At 36.4% G+C, this 19,127-nt stretch overlaps 1 protein-coding gene across 9 annotated transcripts in view; it reads left to right on the top strand.

Annotated features, from left to right (window-relative positions):
• Positions 1–19,127, top strand: part of LOC129723213 (high affinity cAMP-specific and IBMX-insensitive 3',5'-cyclic phosphodiesterase 8) — a 202,008-nt gene that overhangs the window by 133,430 nt on the left and 49,451 nt on the right. For all 9 annotated transcript variants that reach the window (XM_055677277.1, XM_055677276.1, XM_055677275.1 and 6 more), the window contains one exon: positions 4,998–5,086. In XM_055677277.1, coding sequence (XP_055533252.1) covers positions 4,998–5,086 — 89 coding nt within the window. The remainder of the gene's footprint in view (positions 1–4,997; positions 5,087–19,127) is intronic.

Below are 19,127 nucleotides of genomic sequence, written 5' to 3'. Positions count from 1 at the left end.
TGTTCCTGAAATATTTCAGGATCATGTGTTTGCATCCTGAACTATTCGGAAATGACTCTGTCATTTTTCATTATACTTTTTTCACTTCCGATCCCAGCTATTGTAACAAGTACACATATGATTTGAATATACAATTTACACTTCTTATATTACGTCTTTTCTTCTATATGAATGTTTATTAATTACTTAGTTTGCTATCGAACATAATTTCCAAAATAAAGTTAGAGTTTAAATTATTATTAATATTTTTTGCAAAAGATCTTTGACTCAAAAACCGCGAGCAAGATCACGGTCAAAGTAGTAATTGGCATAAAAACTCAAAGAATGAGATCCCCGGTGCTCGATTTCTCTAATTGCCTTTCTCCACCCATGCCACCGACGCGACGAGATGCTTGACCTAGCCGAAAAAGTCCACTGATCTTTACGTCTGCTGAGAGAGACACTTTTGCGCTCTATCCTTTGGGCTGGGACTGGTTGGCGAGATGAAGAACGATCGCTGGAAGAGGATTATCTTTCCTAGACAAGACGTTCTTCGTGCTTCTCAGCGCGGTTGGACGATTTTCGCGATACTAATTTCCGGTAACGAAGTTACCGAAAGGCGGTTTGTCTGAGGACTTCAAAGCTGAGACCTTTCACTTTCGTCTGACTAGTGGTAGAGGTAGGAGTGGTTTTCATAGATCGGTCGTGATAGGAATAAAGTTTGAACAGGTGAATTAGGCATGAAATACTTAACTTAGCTTAGTGATAATTACCCTTTCCGTTGATAGTCAGGTTGTGCCCGTGTGAAAAGACGTGAACCCCATCGTGCTCAGAAGGTAGAAATTCTCTGTGTTTTTAAAACCCATGAGGTAAGCCGCCCATTCTCGGCCGGAAGGCAATTTGCCTAAAATGCCACGTGTGGCTATCCTTTATATAACTAGCTATAATCAGCACGGCGCACTAGTGACACCCAACCGCATCGCCAGCAACCGTCAACCCACCGACAGTCCGACAGTGATACGGCTAGCCAAAAGACCGAAAGAGGGCCAACGACACCACGTGCCCGGAACAACCACCTATAGGCCGATCAGGGATCGGCAACTGCAGCCAACGACAACCGTGAAGGAATAAAGCGACGAGCAGCAGAGGAAAAGGGATCCGCGTGGGCGGATCGGACTAATCGACGCCAGGAACAGGAGCAACGGACAGGACGCAGCGAGCGGCGATGCCGCCCTCAGAAAGCATTCACAAGTAAACCCCGGGTATTGAGTGAGTAGCTTGTTTTTGATTTATCCATGCGCATGCGATACTAAATGTCTCCATAATTAAACGAGGGTGAGAAACAAGCGAGTTTGCCCACCGCTTACCCCCTACCCCCAATCGTGGGTGAAATTGAAACCGCACGGGGCACGTGATAAGAGCTAGCTAGAATGATATAGAGGAAAGGGAATAGAGAAATAGTTATGTGCTAGAAGACAAGATGGAATAAATATTGAATCATGGTTTGAAAAGCAAATAGAATAAAAGTTATCATTTAGCGCAATTAAGATGTTTTGATGCGCTTTATCACAGTTCTCGGTTAGGTTTTTCATGCTGTTCGGTTTGTTTACTTTCTTGTTTTTTTCATGAGTTTACTGGAGAGGCTGACTCCGATATCAGCCAAGACAACTCCCAATTCGCTGATAGGCAGTCGAGTGGGAAGTTGAGGCTTTGCCAGTGATGAGAAAACCTCCTTGTGTAGTATCGGTGAGATCTAAAATCGTTTGTTAGGACGCCGAAGTCGTCGCGTCAGTCAAGTTTTCCGCCGCAGGTGTATGCGGAGTACAGCGAGAGTTTTGAGTCTGCCAACTTGCTTCCCCTCCCTTGGATAGGGATAAAAAAAAGGAACCTTCTCCCAAAGGTCTCAGGTCGGGCAATCGTTAATCGTGGTGGGTGGTCTCTCGCATGAGAGTGGCGCTTAAGCCACCCACTTAGCACCGGGGTGCAGGCAGGCGGACCAGTTAAACTATTTATTCTAAAATTAAAAAATAAATTGGCAGTTTTCTGGTGCCTTATATGACGTAATCATAGAAAGTGACAATTAAAATCAGTTTTTATCGAGATATCATTACAAATAGTTATTTTTGGGGTAGCAAACTAACAAACACAGAACTGTTGGAAGAAATATTGGTATTATTACACATAATTGAAGAATCAACATGAAGCTGAATCCTAATTCTAACAAGACTTTACTCCAGATTCACGTCTGCAAATTTTACAGAACGGAAAATAATTCTTAACTCGCTCATATTTTGCTAACGCACTGATGCACCAATTTCTTTGTCAAGCTTCCACACTCACAAAAATTCGCCACTCTCAATATGCTTCTCGGCAAATGCAATTTCTTCCCTTAGCATTGATTGCATAACTCAGCTGGCAAGTGAGTTGTGCACTCGAAAAGCCCCCACTGGCGAAAAATGAAGTCCATTCAACACTGCCACTGCCTGTCCGAAACGGACAATTCCGATGGGGTGCAATTTAATCGCCGGTAATTGCCGCCAAAGTTCCGCGCCAAAAAGATGCGGAAATGTTGTTTAGCCGTTGCGTTACGCCATCTCGGCCACGTTCACCAACAGCAGAGCAGCAGCATCACGGAGGGCGCTTGGATGCTGCGATGTGGCGATGAGCTTGATCAATGATGCTATGCTATGCTTGAAAGATTACGAGAGGTACCGACGATTTTGGGGAAGCTAATTTAATGAACGATTGCTTCTTTGACATCTCTTGTGATTAGCCTGGCTAAAGCGGCGAAATGGGGAAATTGGAAAGCAAAGCTTTGTTGGCGCATCAACTGTGATCACTGTTGATTATTGAGCAACGAAGATAATTTGAGACACAAACAAATGTGATTTCGTTGTATATGTATGAACTCAGTAAACTCAAGGTTCAATAAAATGAAATTGAGAGACAAGCGAGGTTTTGTTAAAAATATTAAAACACGAACAACATATCAACAGTTTTAACAATCAATTTCGAAAACAATCAGTAGTCTGTTTTTCTCCCCTTCTAATGCCAGCTGTTTATTCTCTTCTCCATTGTCTTTAAGTCTATCAAGAAATTTTAGTGTGAAATAGCAGTAATCCCATTTGCATACTTTTCATCGAAAAGCTCATTGGTACGATCCCCAGAGTCCAGAACTGGCGTTGTTCCATTCCAGCACCGGAGCCCGTTAGGTGAGAATTCTAGAATGCCCAGTAAAGATTTATATCTCTATTGGAAGGTGCTCCCTACAAGCAGCTTTATTAGCATTAATCCGCTTTATAACTTCTACAGACCTCCGTCTCCATGTAGTAACATTCTCATCTTCATTCACCAGAACCATCAAACGGACATCGGCGGAGAATGCGTTCCAATGGAAAATCGAAAATTCCTGTTCCTAAATTAGCATTCGAAAAGCCGCCAGAGGAATGCTTTTCTCTATTCAGCTTTGATTTGTGTTTAAAGCAGCGGTTCTCCCTCTCTCCGAGCTGAATTGAATTGATTGATTTCCAGCGGAGAACTTCTCGGGGAAGAGAACCCAACAGGGGCTAGAAAATGAATTTTTAATTACTCCTAAAGCCCATCGTAAAATGATTTATAGCCGGTGGTAACCGACTCCCGCGCATCACTCGGCTCGGTTGAACTTGAACCGTGAGAGAGCGAAGATTCCACTGGAGGGCGTGCTCGTGCGTGGAGTTAACTGAGGCCGCGATGAAAGTAAAAGTTTTCCAGCTTTTTTCTCCTCTTACTTAATTCTGTTAAATTTAATCGAGCAAAAACGAAACGGTTCGTTTCAGGTTTTCGTTGTAGTCGTCGATGCCGATCTGTACGCCCGGCAAGGCGGCCGTCGAGTGCTCGACCTCGCGTTTGCTCCCTCGCGACCTCGCGTGAGCCGTAATGGGTGCGTTCGTGCAGTCGCCCTTACCCTGCAGTCTTTCTCCAGTCAGCCTCCAGCTGTAATGAGTAGTAAATGGAAGTGTAAACGAACGCATAATAAGGTGGGAAAAAATATCGATGTTGAATGGGCAGGCAAGGTTTTATCAGATGCAACCTTACTGAGAAGCTAGGATCGTTTAGAGAGTTTTTACAATCTGATTTGGTTTTTTAACTTCTTTCTACAACCTTTTTTCGGCATGCTAAACATTGATAATATTATCGATTATATTTATTTTTAACTTGTAACTTCGAATGCTTATTTTATATATTTAGTATTTCATATAAAACTTCGCTACACAATAAAAAAAAATAACCTTTATTCATTTTTTCTAGCAAAAAGTTATATAGCTTCATAAGCGGTTTGTTGAAGTTTTTGTATTGCAACATGTTCATTTATTATTCTCTTCGCGTGCCTTAATTTTTCAAACTATTCCCGGTACCATCTTGAAATATAAGCAATATTTAAAAACAAGTATGTGTTGTAATAACTTGTTCTGTAGCAGTTTCATTGCGACATAAGCGTATAAGTGTTTTATTCGCATAGAGAGTGATGATTTTGTCATGTTTGAAAACGAAAAAAAGGGGCCATTCAATGACTCTTATGCATTCCACCAATTAAACCTCCGTTCGGAAGCTTCTCTAACCATTATTAAAGTACCATCGCATCAAAGTCTCACTGATTAAAAGAGATTTCCGCTCGCTCCCGCAGCCCCTGACAGCTGGCATAAAAATCCGCTCCAATCGACCAATACAATGTGTACACTCGGCATGCCATCACTGCGCGCTTCCCCCGGAACAAGCCACGTAATAACCGCGAAAAGTTTGCCAGATGATCATGAAATGAGCTGCTCAATTGATGTGATGTAAACATGTTGCGTGCCTTGAAGTGGTGAACAGCCAAACTAGCCGCAAAATAATAACAAAAAGCCCCCCTATTGACCGCCGATAAGGCAATCCTATGCAAGTTGGAATGCATGCCTTTTTGTTTGTTCGTTAGTTATTTTTTGCGTTCCGATTTTTTTTCTCACTTCCGTTTTTTGTTTTCCTCTATCTCGTTTCCACAGGTGGCACGTCCAACAGTTCGGGACGGTACGGTCATCGGCAATCGTCACTAGCGTTAACACCTGAGGAGGAACCTCTCGACACATACCCTGTAAGTGTTTGATTTGTCCCGTCAATTGGCGAAAAAGTGCTTATTTCTATTATTAGCCTACGTTTACGACTTTTTTTTACTGTGTGAATGATATCAGTTTTGCTTGAGTCATTCGATTATGGTCGTTAATCAAACTATGAGTAGTAGGTGTGTTTTGCACTTATCGAATAAAAAAATACCTCGCGTGTTTTTTAAACAATTCTAACTTTGTAAAACAATTCAGTAAACAATTCCACTTTAACAGTGGAATCAAACCATCGTTTTTGTGACACCATTTTTATAATCATTCATTATACATACCAACATATTTTTTTTTTACTATCATTGCGTTATCTGAAATTGTGAACTATTTTATATAGCAGCAAATAATTACCAAGTAACGAACGTGTATGTAAATTTAGGGGTCAACACAAAAAGACGAAAAATAAAAGGCAACCTAATTAGTTTCTTAACACACAGGACAATGATTGGGGAAGTCTCATATTTGCCAGGGAAGCAATCGTGATTTCTTGATTTTCTGTAGTGAGCAACTCATCCAATGCCGCTCACGTGCACTGCATTCCCCTGTAATTACCTTTCGGAGACGTAACGGGAGCATTGTTCATTAATTCGAGTAATTGCCATTCCATTCTAACCCAGCGACGTTATCGTCCGGTCTCTGTGATAGTATTGTAAGTTGATTGTAAGCTGGGTAAATGCTTACCGCTGACGTCGACGTCATCAAAATTTACGTCTTGATTTGGTGGAAGCTAATTTGTTGCGTAGTTTGTGGGTAGGAACTCACTCACACTGGGCCTTTTTTACAATTTCTAGGCAATGTCTAAATTAGGTATTCTATTGTCATGAACATTTAATAGAATTTTTAGAGTAGAAAATTACAAAAACTAAGTTTTTACACGAACTACGCATTAATCTATAGTTTTTTTAATAGTTTCTCTTGAAAGAATGAAATAGAGTTTGCAATATTTCCGGAAACAGATTTACCGGGAAATGGGAATAAAAAATCTCATTTCCCGGAAACTGAATAGAAAAAAAATTCGTTTGCGAATATGAAATTTGAAATTACCTTTATTAATGGAAAGTACCTAACAAAAAATATCGTTTCTGTTTTGTTATTGATTCGCTCGAAAAAAAACCATAGCAGAATCAATTTTACATCAGAAATTCGTCTCGGTTTTTGTTACAAATATTTGCAGAAAAGGAGAACACGTCTTCAAACAATCGTTTCAGATTCGCAAATTTCACTTACTTTGAGTTCTTAAAATATTTGTTTTAAGTCGAACTGATTCATGGGTTGAAAGAATCATTTTTTCAACATTGATCATAGATAAAATTTATCGCTAATAAACAATAGATCCCTACATCAAAAGTTACACGAAAAATCACTTTAATAATCCAAAGTGATCTTTACTAAATCGAAAACTGATCAGTTTTACTTTTCTCGAAAACTCCAACAAATAGTCCGCGTTGGGAAGAATCCTAACATTTGAATTAAAGTGACACACTGAAATCAATTCGCTGTATTTTGTTCAAATCAAATTTTAGTCTGAGAAAAAAAATTAAGAAAATATGCGCTCAATAGAAACACTAGCAAAATACGACATTAAACGAAATAAACATTTGCCAACTTTTTTGTTAAGCAAATAAGAGAACAACTATTCTTATCAAATAATTAATGCAAACAGTTTAATTTTACACGAGCAAACAAATATTGACCGTAATTCGATTGGGTTGCACTATTGTATAGCAAACTATAATGAATCATGAAAAAAATTCTGAGGAATTTTGTAATGCTGGGATCCCGGGAATCTCGGGAAATCGTTCCCAGGATTACAAATCCTAGTCCGAAACTTTCAGTTATGCTCCTAAAGAAGCAAAACTTATTTATTAGTTTCAATAGCTTTAGTTGCTTTCATGTTGTTGTTCACGCCGACTGTGCAAAACTCAACTATAACTGTTTGTTATTATAATTATTGGATCTTAAAGGTTTTATTAACGCATAGTTAGTTCAAATACCTAAACATAAGTAAATGAAATACCTACATCTAAACAAATAGTAAACGAATTGTACAAAAAAAGAAAAAGGTTCAAAAGCAATAAACTGAAAACAACACTGAAAACACTGAAAACAGGAAACACGAAACAAAAAACAGAAAATGGAAACAGATTACAGTTAACAGAAATACAGAAATAAACACTAACAAAACAACAAAACTAAACAAAACAGGAAACGGAAAACAAAAAAAAATCAGAAAACAGAAAACAGAAAAGAGAAAGATAAAGCCGGAACCGAAAACAAAAAACAGCGAACAAAAATTAAAATACAGAAACTAGCAAACAAATCGCAGAAAACAGGAAGCAGAAACCGCAAACAAAGAACAGAAAACAATAAATAGAAAACAAAAATTAAAAAAAGAAAACAGAATGCAGATAACATATAACAAAAAAGAGAAAACTGATAACAGGAAACAGGAAACAGAAACCGAAAACAGAAGACAGAAACGAAAAAAGGTAACAGGTAACAGGGGGGACGGGACACGAAGCATATAGTCGCTAGGCATATGGATGTTAGGCATAGTATGCCAGGCATACAGACGCGAGGCATAATGGATGTGAGGCATAATGGATACGAGGCATCCATATGCCTCGTGTCCGTATGCCTGCCGTCCATTATGCCTAGCGTACTATGCCTCGCGTCCGTATGCCTCGCGTCTGTATGCTTAACGGGGTGTCATCGGTAACAGGTAACAGAAAACAGAGAAATTAAAACGCAGGAAATAGCGAACAAAATCACACACAGAAAACATAAAACATTTGTTTTAAATAGAAAACAGGAAGCATATAACAGGAAACAGGACAGAAAAAAGAAGACAGAAGACAAAAACGGAAACAGATACCGGAAAACAGACAACAGAAAACGGAGAAATTAAAACACAGAATCTAGCGAACAAAAAGCCAGAAAGCAGGAACCGCAAACAAAGAACAAAAAATAGAAAACAGACAAAAAAATTAAAATAAAATAGAAAACAGAAAATTGAAAAAAGAAAATACGAAACAGAAAACAGAAAATGAAAATAGAAGACAGAAAGTGAAACATATAACAGCTAACAGAAAAAAAGCAAACAGAAAACAGAGAACCAAAAAAACAGAAAACAAATAATAGAAAACAGAAAACTGAAAACTAAAAACAGAAAACAGGGAACATAGGGAACATGGAACAGGAAACAAAAATCAGAGAACAATAACCAAGAAACAGGAAATAGAAACAAACATAAAGAGAAAACACAGAACACGAAACAAAAAACAGAAAGCGAAAACAGAAGACAGAAACGTAAACAGATAGCAGGTAACAGAAAACAGAAGATTAAAACGCAGGAATAAGCGAACGAAAACACAAAAAACAGAAAACAATTTTTTTTAAATAGAAAACAGGAAGCAGATAACAGATAACAGAAAACAGAACAGAAAAAAAGACAGAGGACAAAAAACGGAAACAGATATCAGAAAACAGAGAAATTTAAACTCAGAATTTAGCGAACAAAAAAACAGAAAGCGAAAACTGCAAACAAAGAACAAAAAAAAAACAAAAAATTAAAATAAAATAGGAAACAGAAAGAAAACAGAAAACTAAAAACAGGAAACACAAACCGAAAACAGAAGACAGAAAACTGAAACAGATAACAGAAAACAGAAAACAGAGAACCAAAGAACAGAACACAAAAGACAGAAAACTGAAAACTAAAAATTGAAAACTGAAAACAAGGAACATGAAACAGAAAACCAAAACCAGAGAACAAAAGAAAAGAAACAGGAAACAGAAACAAACATTAAGAGAAAACACAGAATAGAATTCAGAAAACAGGAAACAGAAACCAGGAAACAGATAACCGAAAACAAAAGAAAAAACAGGAAACGGAAAACAAAAAAAAAAAAACAAAAGAAAACGGAAAACTGAAAACTGGAAACTAGAAACACGAAACAGAAAACAAAAAACGGAAACAGATAACAGGCAACAGAAATCAGAAAACATAGAACAGAATACAAAAGACAGAAAACAAAAAGAAAAACCAGAGAACGGAAAACAAAAAAAAACAAAAATTAAAACAAAAAAAAACTGAAAACGAGAAACACAAAAAAACGAGAACAGAAGATAGAAAACTTAAAAAAGACAACAAAAACAGATAATAGTTAACAGAAGACATCAAACATGATTTAGTAGTTATTATTGTAAACTACTCATTAAACATTCGCTTTGTCATATTTTCTACTACTGCAAGTCGACGCACTTCATATGAAAAAAAAAGAGATTTATGTCTTATGTTACGTGTTTGTTAAAGCAAAACAATACAATACAATAAACAGAAAACAAAGAAAAGAACACAGAAAAAGACAGAAAACAGAAAAGAAAAAACAGGAAACAGAAAACAAAAAATACAAAAATTGAAACAAAAGAAAACAGAGAACAGTTAACAAAAGAATCTTAAAACAGAAAACACAAACTGAAAACAGTCATTTGGAATCTTTTCGAATATGCCTTGTTGTTTATCGATGACGACTCAATAATTCATATGAACTTTGGAAAATCTAAAGCGGTAGGACTCAAATAGTTATTACGTTCGTTCAACCTTTCTGTGCATACAGAAAACCTGTCCTCTTTGACTTAACATCATAGAAAATCAAAATCAAAACAATTTCTGATTTTCTTCATAACACTAGTTTTGCTCTAGAGCTCAAACCGGAAAAAATGAAAGATTATAGCTTTTTAACCATTCCTGTGAATGTTGGTGCCCCTAGCAAAGATAACTTCTTCACAGATTTTAATGAGTTTGAGTAGATGCGACGAATTCGACGAGCAATTACTCTGCGGCTTTTAACCAAATTAGGGGTCCAGATTTAACAGAAATTGTTTTAAAGTTATAATCTTTGAAGGGCAACTGGTTTGAGCTTAAATATAATTTTGTTAAAATCCATGAACAGAAAACTAATATCAGCAAGTAATACCACAACATACATTAGGCCTGTTTCTCCAAGACGATTATCTCGTAAATTTATCGTTCTTTATCGTGTGAATAATTTAGTGATGAAGTTGAAACGTTGAGGTGATGTCTCCAACTACAGGAAGCCCTCACGTATAACCACCTAATATTTTGATAGATAAGACAAAATTTTTTCGGGAAAGTACACTTATAGGAAAAACACTAATTTGCTAAAAATATTCGTGATAGATGTTTACCCAACTACAACCTGCTTCGATTTTCCAGAAATGTTCAGAAGATTTTCGAAAGATTCTTCGTATCTGGTCATAACTAATGAAAAGTTTAGTGGATATTCAACCAAATCGGGAAACATCCAATTAAGCACTTGTTCATATTCGACAGCATGCTAATGATGCTTCTTGAAGGAAAATCAAACCCTCTTCGTATTGGCAGCCGTGAATTGCAAACGTCCACGCAGAGCGCTCGCAATGATGCTGGTTTGGAAACTACAAACAAACCGTCTTTATCGATACGACAAAATAAATGAATTATTGATTTATTCAGTAATTCGTTGTATAGAAAAACATTCCAGGAACAAGTTGTAGGGAATTCAAAGTGCTTTGAAAAAAATATACACTGAGAAATTAAAATAAAAAATAATAAGCACTTGAAACTAGATTAAAAATGAAAATGTTGAATGTTTTTCAGATGAACTTCTTTCGGCTTCGTAGTCTTTAAAATGTTAAAAAAACGGAATTGCCAGTATGATTGAGAGTGCTACAAATTTCACATCGTTAAAGTGTTAATTTTACTGACAAGATAGAATATAATTTATAACAACAACAGAGAACAATAGCAACAATAACAGAGAAAAATATCGTTTTCTTGTCACATTTTGAAGACTGCGATGCTGACAGAAATTTCTCTAAGTAAAGTAACAGTCGATAAAAAGTATACTTTTCTTTTCGTGAAAACTTGAAGTTATTACAATACTTTTGTTGATAAGTCCAGAACAGAGAAATATGAGACAATCTTTTTCCTAGCTTTTATTTTTAATATTTTGACGAATATTTTTGTTCCAATAATGCTACATCATTTTCAGCAGTTATTTAGAATTAAAAAAACTAATGACGATTACCGTACCTAAATGCATTTATTTTCACTTCATTATGAATTTGAGTTTTGAAACTAACAAATTAAACATCAAATTTAAATTCAAGACATTTAAGAGCTTAATTTTTGCTTTACTTCTTTATTTTTCATGGAAATAAAAAAAATAGTAAGGTATTAGTTCAGCAACACGCATAGATTCATAGAAATGTATGATCAACATATTCACATTCAGACTGCAAAAAATTAGATAGCAAATTCAAAGAAAAAAAATCGACTCTTTTTTTAATTCAAAATCTAGCGTTATTTTAATTTTTTATGCTTTTTTCTAAGTATATATATTTCTGGAAAGTATAATCAACTCTCTACAATGCGTTCCTAGAAAGTGTGTTTCTAAAAAACTAAACGTTCATGAACCATATTTCTTTGAATGAAGTGTATGCTAAAATACATATTAGGGTGGGGAAAAGTGATCGATTTTCCAGAACCAAGTTTTTTGATTTTTTTTCAGGGCCCCAAACAACCTAAACTTACCGGAAGTCTATTGGTTTTGTCTCCGCTTGGCGCATTGAATTTTAAATTTGTATGAAAATTTATATGAGAAAACCTACTTTTTTGCATTTACCTTTCAAGAGAGCTCAATAATACTCGAATAATGCACTACATTATGTTAAAGTATAGTATTTTAGATGCCTAACAATTTTGCAGAAGACACTGAAGAGCTAGGATGTCCCCAAGAAGAGCTATAACTCTTCAAAGTTGAGTATATCGATTTAAATGCAGAAAATCTTGTTCTGCCAATGTACCGGCGCCAGTAGGATTCCCATCAGAAATAACCTGTCGTAACGAGTTTATACACTCAGCTGGATCAAACAAACAAATCCAGGTCAATATTCTAGGCGTAAGTAGAATCTACAACGTGTGTCAGAGGTTATTTCTGATGGAAATCTGACTAACGCCGATACACTGACAGTGTTGGCAGAAAAAATAATTTGCAACATAAATTTCGACATACTCAACTTTGAACAGCTCTAGTATTTTTTTGGGACAACCTAGCTCTTTAGTGTCTCCGGCCAAGTTGTTAGGCACCAAAAAACCTACCATTTGAAGTCATAAAACCTATGGTTTCAGCCATTTTGAGCTCTTTAGAATGGAAAATGCAAAAAAGTTGGTTGTTCCATACAAATCTCCATATAAATTTGAAATGCAATGCGCCAAGCGGAGACAAAACCAATCGACTTCCAAAAAATTTAGGATTATTTGGGGTCCCAAATAGAACAAAAAAACTTGGTTCTGGCTTTCCGCTATCAAGTTTCGTTTTTTCCATATAACGATTCCCCACCCTAATACATACGTTTTTTTAGAAAACTACTGTTGAAACTTTGGATTTTGTTCTTGTTCGTGTTATGTAAGAATTAAAGAGTATTTTTAATTATAACACTTATCGTTCTTACAAAGGAAAAATTGCCCTTTCACCAATCGATCTCAGGTAAGGCGTTACCCAAGTCCAAACAAGTTGGACGTATGTTCTCTAATGTTTTGTATTATAAATACTGTTGAAGTTTAAAGATTTTTTCACGCGCGCAAAAAAATCAGTTTTTAGTCATTTTAACCGAAAAGGATTCGCACCCAACACAACGCAACAAGAAAACTCCGAACAACTGAGTTTACGTTCGATTCCTGAATTAGTCGGAAAGTTCCGCCAAAGGAACGATTTGCGTTGAATTATGTGGGATTAAATTTGAGTTATATAATACACATAAAAATACAGGTTGTTTGCTGAACATGGACACTTATCAGAAAACCCAGTGCCACTCATTTTGAACCCTCTATCAGACACACTGTTCAGGAATCAACACATGTACGCATTTCTCTGCTGTAGCTTGAACTCAATCAGATAATTTATTGTGCGTTGGTGTTCCAATTAAAGATCTCCGATATCAGCAAAGTAGCTAATCTTGTCACGTTATCAGAGCCATTACAAGACAATTCCGAGTTTAATCAATGTTTTGTGCTTCCAATTGGTTTGGACAGTCCGGTCACGGACGGTTGTCACTGTCAATCGAAAAATGACGTTGGTCTGCTGTATAGTGCGTCGAAGCTATCAGGCTGAAATCTGACTCTATTTCTACGGAACTAAGGGGAGAATGTCTTCAAAAATGAAAGCAACTTTTTGTTCTCTGCAAATTAAATGGGTTCTAGACCTCTCTAAACGAAGATTCAGCACTGTGACTTTGTCTTTGCTACCAACCGGTGGCACTCAACAACACGCTGCGGGAGTTTATCTAATCTCACCTCGGTCCCACTCGAGCAGACTTTCCTCGGTATGAAGCAGCTCCCGAGCGGAGTCGTAGATGCATGCGGGTTGAGTTGCTTATCACCTAGCTTCTACGTACGTCATACCAACCAACCGCAAGTCGTCCTGCTAAGATTACGCGGCAGTCACTTGGTATGGGTGCGATATAGCAGTGCTCTATTGATTTTATGACACTTTGCGATGGGAGCTGTAGAATCGAAGCACTGTGAGAATTTTAGGTATATTAGCCGTTGTTTGGTATATGCCTCCATCCGTTTACTTACGATGGAGGCGCTTTGTTGTTTGATTTTTTTTTCGTTTTATTAAATCAACTATTGCAAAGTAGTTAGGAGTGTGTAGTTACTCTTATTTCTGAGTGATAACCATAATTCGCAGAGTTTCGTAATTTCACTTTCTACAGAATTAACATTACAGATTAATATTTGTTTGACTGAAAAATGAACCGATTTGTTTTCTTATACAAAAATATATCGAACCCCTTCCCCCCTTAGCCCATTCTTATTTCAGAATCTCACACTGCACACTCAAGTAGTAGCAGCAGTGATGATGGTGGTGCTGGGGGTGAAAAAAACGAGATATCAAATGTCGAAATAACAGCTGATAATGGAATTGACAAATAACACACTCTGTCGTATCGAGTAGAGTCCAGACCTCTGGGAGTAGATTTCCGCAGTTCAGAGCCAGTTGCCGCTCGTTACCGATCCGTAACTGGTAGAGCTCTCCTGAGACTGAGATTTTCGCAAGAAACTTGCTTCTTGCACCTTGCGCTCGCTACGTGACTGTCGATACCAAACGCGCCTTATGTAATACAAATGTGACGTTCTCATTGTCGCACGGTTCAGGCGTACAAAGCGAACAATACGGATGCAAGAAGTTCTGTATTGAGGTCATCAGGTGCTAGCGGAGAATATGCGGAATCCATAAAGCAAGAAAACAGTGACCAAAAATAACTATAGCAGCAGAAGACATAAGTTTTTTTGGGAGAGGAGGGCAGAGTTTAAATGAAAAAGTGAGTGTAGGTAGAATACCCGCAGAAAGAAAATCCTGAAAAATTAAGTGAAGATTGTCACGATGGCCATGGCAGTAACATAGGAGCGCACAAGTCCGCTAGCCATCGCGTGTAATTGCAAAGTGCGGGTTTGCTGTTATAGTGGATGCGAAAAAAACGAGAAGCGAAGAGGACAGTGTATAGAGCGGTATACTGGTCGCATCGTAGACGGTAGTTGTCCTGCATTAAATTACGGGAGCTTCGTAAATTAGCGTGCTTGTGGATGTAATAAAATCAATTTCGGTCCAATGAATGCCACATTTTCCCTGCCGGTACCATCAACAACAGTGTTGGTATAAAGATTGCAACATTTCAATTACACCGTTCTATGCGGTGTTACATGTTGAATGCGAATTTCGATCGCACCCCGCATAATTTATGCCTAATTATAGCTTTGAAAGTGAAATTACCAATTTTGTCTGTCATTATTCCGATGCGGACTAACGAGATTAATGATTTGTTCTACCGTGAAATACGACCTTTCAGTTGGGGCCCGTGGAGCCAAAAATTTACAGCAGTATAAAATAATTAAAAAATTATGTGTTTTGTATCGCATACTAATAATGCCTGCCCACCTGCATTATAAAATCCAGTTGTCGCTATCGAAACTGACCATTGTCTTTCTTACTTAAGGGAGCTAATGAATTCATTCAAAAAGCGCGACACGGAGCACAGCCCGTTATTATAAAATAAAATGCACCAAAGGTTCTGACTTCTGAGCACACCATTCGATTCGTTATTACCAAACAGTTAGATAAAAAAAATATTTTTTATAATTTTCAACATACAAAATTGCTTCCTTCAGCAAAGTTGTGGAAAATTTTAATAAGGAAAAGCTGCTGAATTGTGCGATGTGCTATCTGTGCGTTGGACACGACAAAATAGAGTTTTTTGTGGAACACCGCTCCTTAAGCTAAAGTTTTTTGTCCATAATTTTCTCTGTAATGGTCAAAACAATAAATTTTACAAAGTCGTGAACTTAGCTGATAGAATAAAATCTTAGGACATAGATAGTAGGGTAAAGCGGGGCTAGTTGGTTACGGGGTGAGTTGGTCAATGAGGATATCTTCGAATCTACGTATCAAAAAATCGTGTTATATGGGTGATACTTAGTAGATAACCAGAGAAACTAAATGACAAAATGAAGTACAGTTTTAATTAGGATGTATAATAAATACAGGTTGGTGCCAAATTGGCCATCAATTCTACTCGTTTTTCAGGTTGAAACTTTTTGTCTAAACAAAGCTAGCCAAATTGAAATGAACATGGCTCAACGTATTATGAAAGTCATTTTCGTTAGTTCTAAGTTGTGTGAAGCAAAATTTTATTTTCATATATTTCAAGTAATTTTCATATTTAATACATGAGGCGCTAGTTGGTCACATACTAGCGGGGCTGGTTGGTCATATGCACATCATAAATGAATTCAAGTAACCAAGTGAATGCAAGTTCAGGAACAGTGCATTTCGTGATGCAAACTTAATCGAAGCGAAAACAGCATGTGCTCTGTTTAGCAAAACCATTTATTTGAAACGGGAAAACTATTTGGTAAAAGTACCTCAATTTTATTGTCATTTTGATGAATATTTTATTTTTTGATCTAAAATAACTATAACGTACACTAATGCATCGACAAATGGCTTCTACCTGTTGAAAATATCGGCGAAAGCAAGCTTTCAACAAAAAAAACTAATGTAGCTATAGTTTTGTGCTTCTGATTACAGATGCGAACCTAGAATTTGGCTCGGGTTCTCAATTTAATCCGTATTGTCTTTGATTTAGATCCCAACCAAACTATTAGAGAGATTTCAACATATACTTCTCGTCAGGTATTAAAAAGTAACACGATTTTTTTATGCAATTAGAAGTTACTTTTCTCATGGTTTGGGATTTCGGAAAGCAAACGTATAAACAAAAAACCGGATGCGGTTTGACCTCCGCTGAGACGCTACAGGCTGCCGCAAATGCAGTGAGGAAGGAAAACTGAGTTGTCCGTCTGAAATATAAAAGGGCAATTTACCCCACACCCTGACCAACTTACCCCAGCTGAGAGGCTAGTTAGCCAATTTGACATCCACTCAAAAAACAGAGAATATCCGCAAAATCATAAACTATTCTGTACAGTTTATCTTTTTTCTAGATGCTACCCAAGCAACATCTTTCACGAAACAAATGAAAGGAAAAAGTTATAAATAAGTCATAAATAAGTTACAAGGAAAACATTAGGGTTTAATTTACTCGCATTGATGTTTTAAATCGGAATGATAAGTTGAAGTTGTATATACATTACGAATTACTACAAAAACTTATTTATAACATATTTATAACCGGTTTTTTCTTGAGATGTAAGAAAGAAAACAGTGTTGAATATGTGTTTGATAGCAACAGTGTTGAATATGTAGTTTGATGTATGTTGGAGACAAAATTGAAAAATGGCCGCAATAGTTGCAGTTCAGTTTTAAATCAGTTGTAAATGTGATTTGATGGTGTGAACTATTTCTTCTTCATCAAATACAGTGCAGATCAAAAATACTGTTATAATATTCAAAATTATAATAAAATATTTAAACACCCAGGGAATGTATGTTTTAATAAACGTAAATAATAAATTAGACAGTAAATCATAATAGCGATAATTTGATGCTATGTCTTTAGAAAAGTTTGTCAATTTACATGAAACAATGAAATCGTTTGATCTGATCGACCAAGATTTGTTTCAATTCTCTTTTTTGTTTTGCTCAACGATATTCGGTTTTATTATTATTATTATTTTGACTATCGTTGATAGCCTCAGATCGACGTTTGAATATTTCTGTTTTTCTTAAATTTCAAAATATATTACTTAATGCATGGTTTAGTTTGGAGAAATTTGATATTATTTTGTTACTCCAATAATCAAGATGGTGACGGCGATTTTTTCTATAGATTATAGTAGCTTTATATAGCCTTGCTCAATTGGTTTCACGGTTCCATTTCCAAATTGTGGCAGATTTTACTCTTTGTTTTGTTTGCTTAAAGAGTAAGAAAGTTCAAATAATTAGTACGTAGTGCCTGACCTCTTAGTTCACCTTTTATTTGTACGGGTGATGTACATTTTTTTTCAATTATTTTACGATATTATTCCCGATCTTTGGGCAATTGGTGTACCCATTCAGCGAATGCGAATAATCAAAATGGCTGTCTCGTTAGCGCAAGCGGAGTGCTAAAATAATATTCAACACCATTTTCCTGTCCTAAGGCATGTTTCATAATATAATCTTATCGAAAATATATACCTGAGACTCATTCCTCTAGAGTTCATCTGTTACTTTTTCGTTTATTTCAAAAAAATTTAAAAAATATGATTTTGATTACCGTCATATTGTGGTATTTGGGAAGCGCGTAAATTTTAACGAAGTACAATCTAAATATTCAAGACAAACCTGAAATCGCACGTAGATTCATTGTATTTAATCACTATATTAACACCCTATTCTATCAATAAATTGTCTTGATAATTTCTCAAATAAACAGCCATGATTACTTTCCTAGGTTATCTGTTTTGTATGTACCTATTAGAAACAATCATCAGCGAGTGAAATTTCAACTCATTTGTGCATTTTGTTCGTGATCTTTTAATAACAGGCCACCATTTGTTGGCACTGGAAATGTAAGAGTGGTGGTAATAGTCGTTTCAGTGATGGCATGAACTCGTGCAAAGTTGAACTGAGTAACACTTTTTCAGATTTTATCCAACTTGAATCTGCTTCCTCTCGATAGTTTGAGTTTTTTTGCACCGCACACTCTGATCGATTAAGTTTAAATGCGTGCAATGCATGCAGTGCACGATGTATCCAACGATGCAGGCGATTATGTGACGCGATAAGTTTTGTTTTTAGATTGAATTTATGCTTTCAAAGGACAATGCAACAAACTGTTGCAGCAGACGCGGCGCGAATTTCTTCGCAATTCGATTTTTATGCAATTGTTATTATGCAGGATTCAAACTCAAATCCAACTCAAGTGTAATGCACTGTTAGTAGGGTTTACGTGCAAACCGAACATAAATGTGTAAGCAAGTTTTAAAACTCACTTGGATACGAGTGCAAAGTCACACTGCCGACTCGTTATAAAGTTGTTTTATACAGGGTGTTAGGGAGCCGACTTAAAATCCTTTAAGGGGCGATAGAGGACCCTATTTGATGAAAAAAATCCTTCTACGCATATGGCCAAAATTTAACTAGTGCAAAGTTATTCACTTTTTTCAGTTTTCGGTTTTGTTTGCCTTTAACGAGGCCTAGCACAAAAAGTATGAAAGCTAGCTCAATTCTGTATGTTTCATTGGAAAGCTGAGAAAATTTCGTAGTCAATACAGTCCTAAAAACGTCGTATTAAAGAGAATAAGAAGCACTCAAATAGGGACAAATGTGAATACCAATGTTTTTTGAAAACTTAACTGAAATTTTCTCTATAAAATGTATGATAAACATAGATTTTGTCCTTAACTAAATTAAACACTGAAGTCTACTCTACACGTTGTTCTTTGACAACAAGCATCTAACTCTTTTAGTTTAGCTGCTATTTCACTTCAAAAGCAATAAGCTGCGCCTT

The sequence above is a fragment of the Wyeomyia smithii genome, chromosome 2, assembly GCF_029784165.1.
Source record: "Wyeomyia smithii strain HCP4-BCI-WySm-NY-G18 chromosome 2, ASM2978416v1, whole genome shotgun sequence".
NCBI lineage: Eukaryota > Metazoa > Arthropoda > Insecta > Diptera > Culicidae > Wyeomyia > Wyeomyia smithii.
Note: the sequence above shows the minus strand (reverse complement) of the source record. Positions and strands in the feature narration are given on the sequence as shown.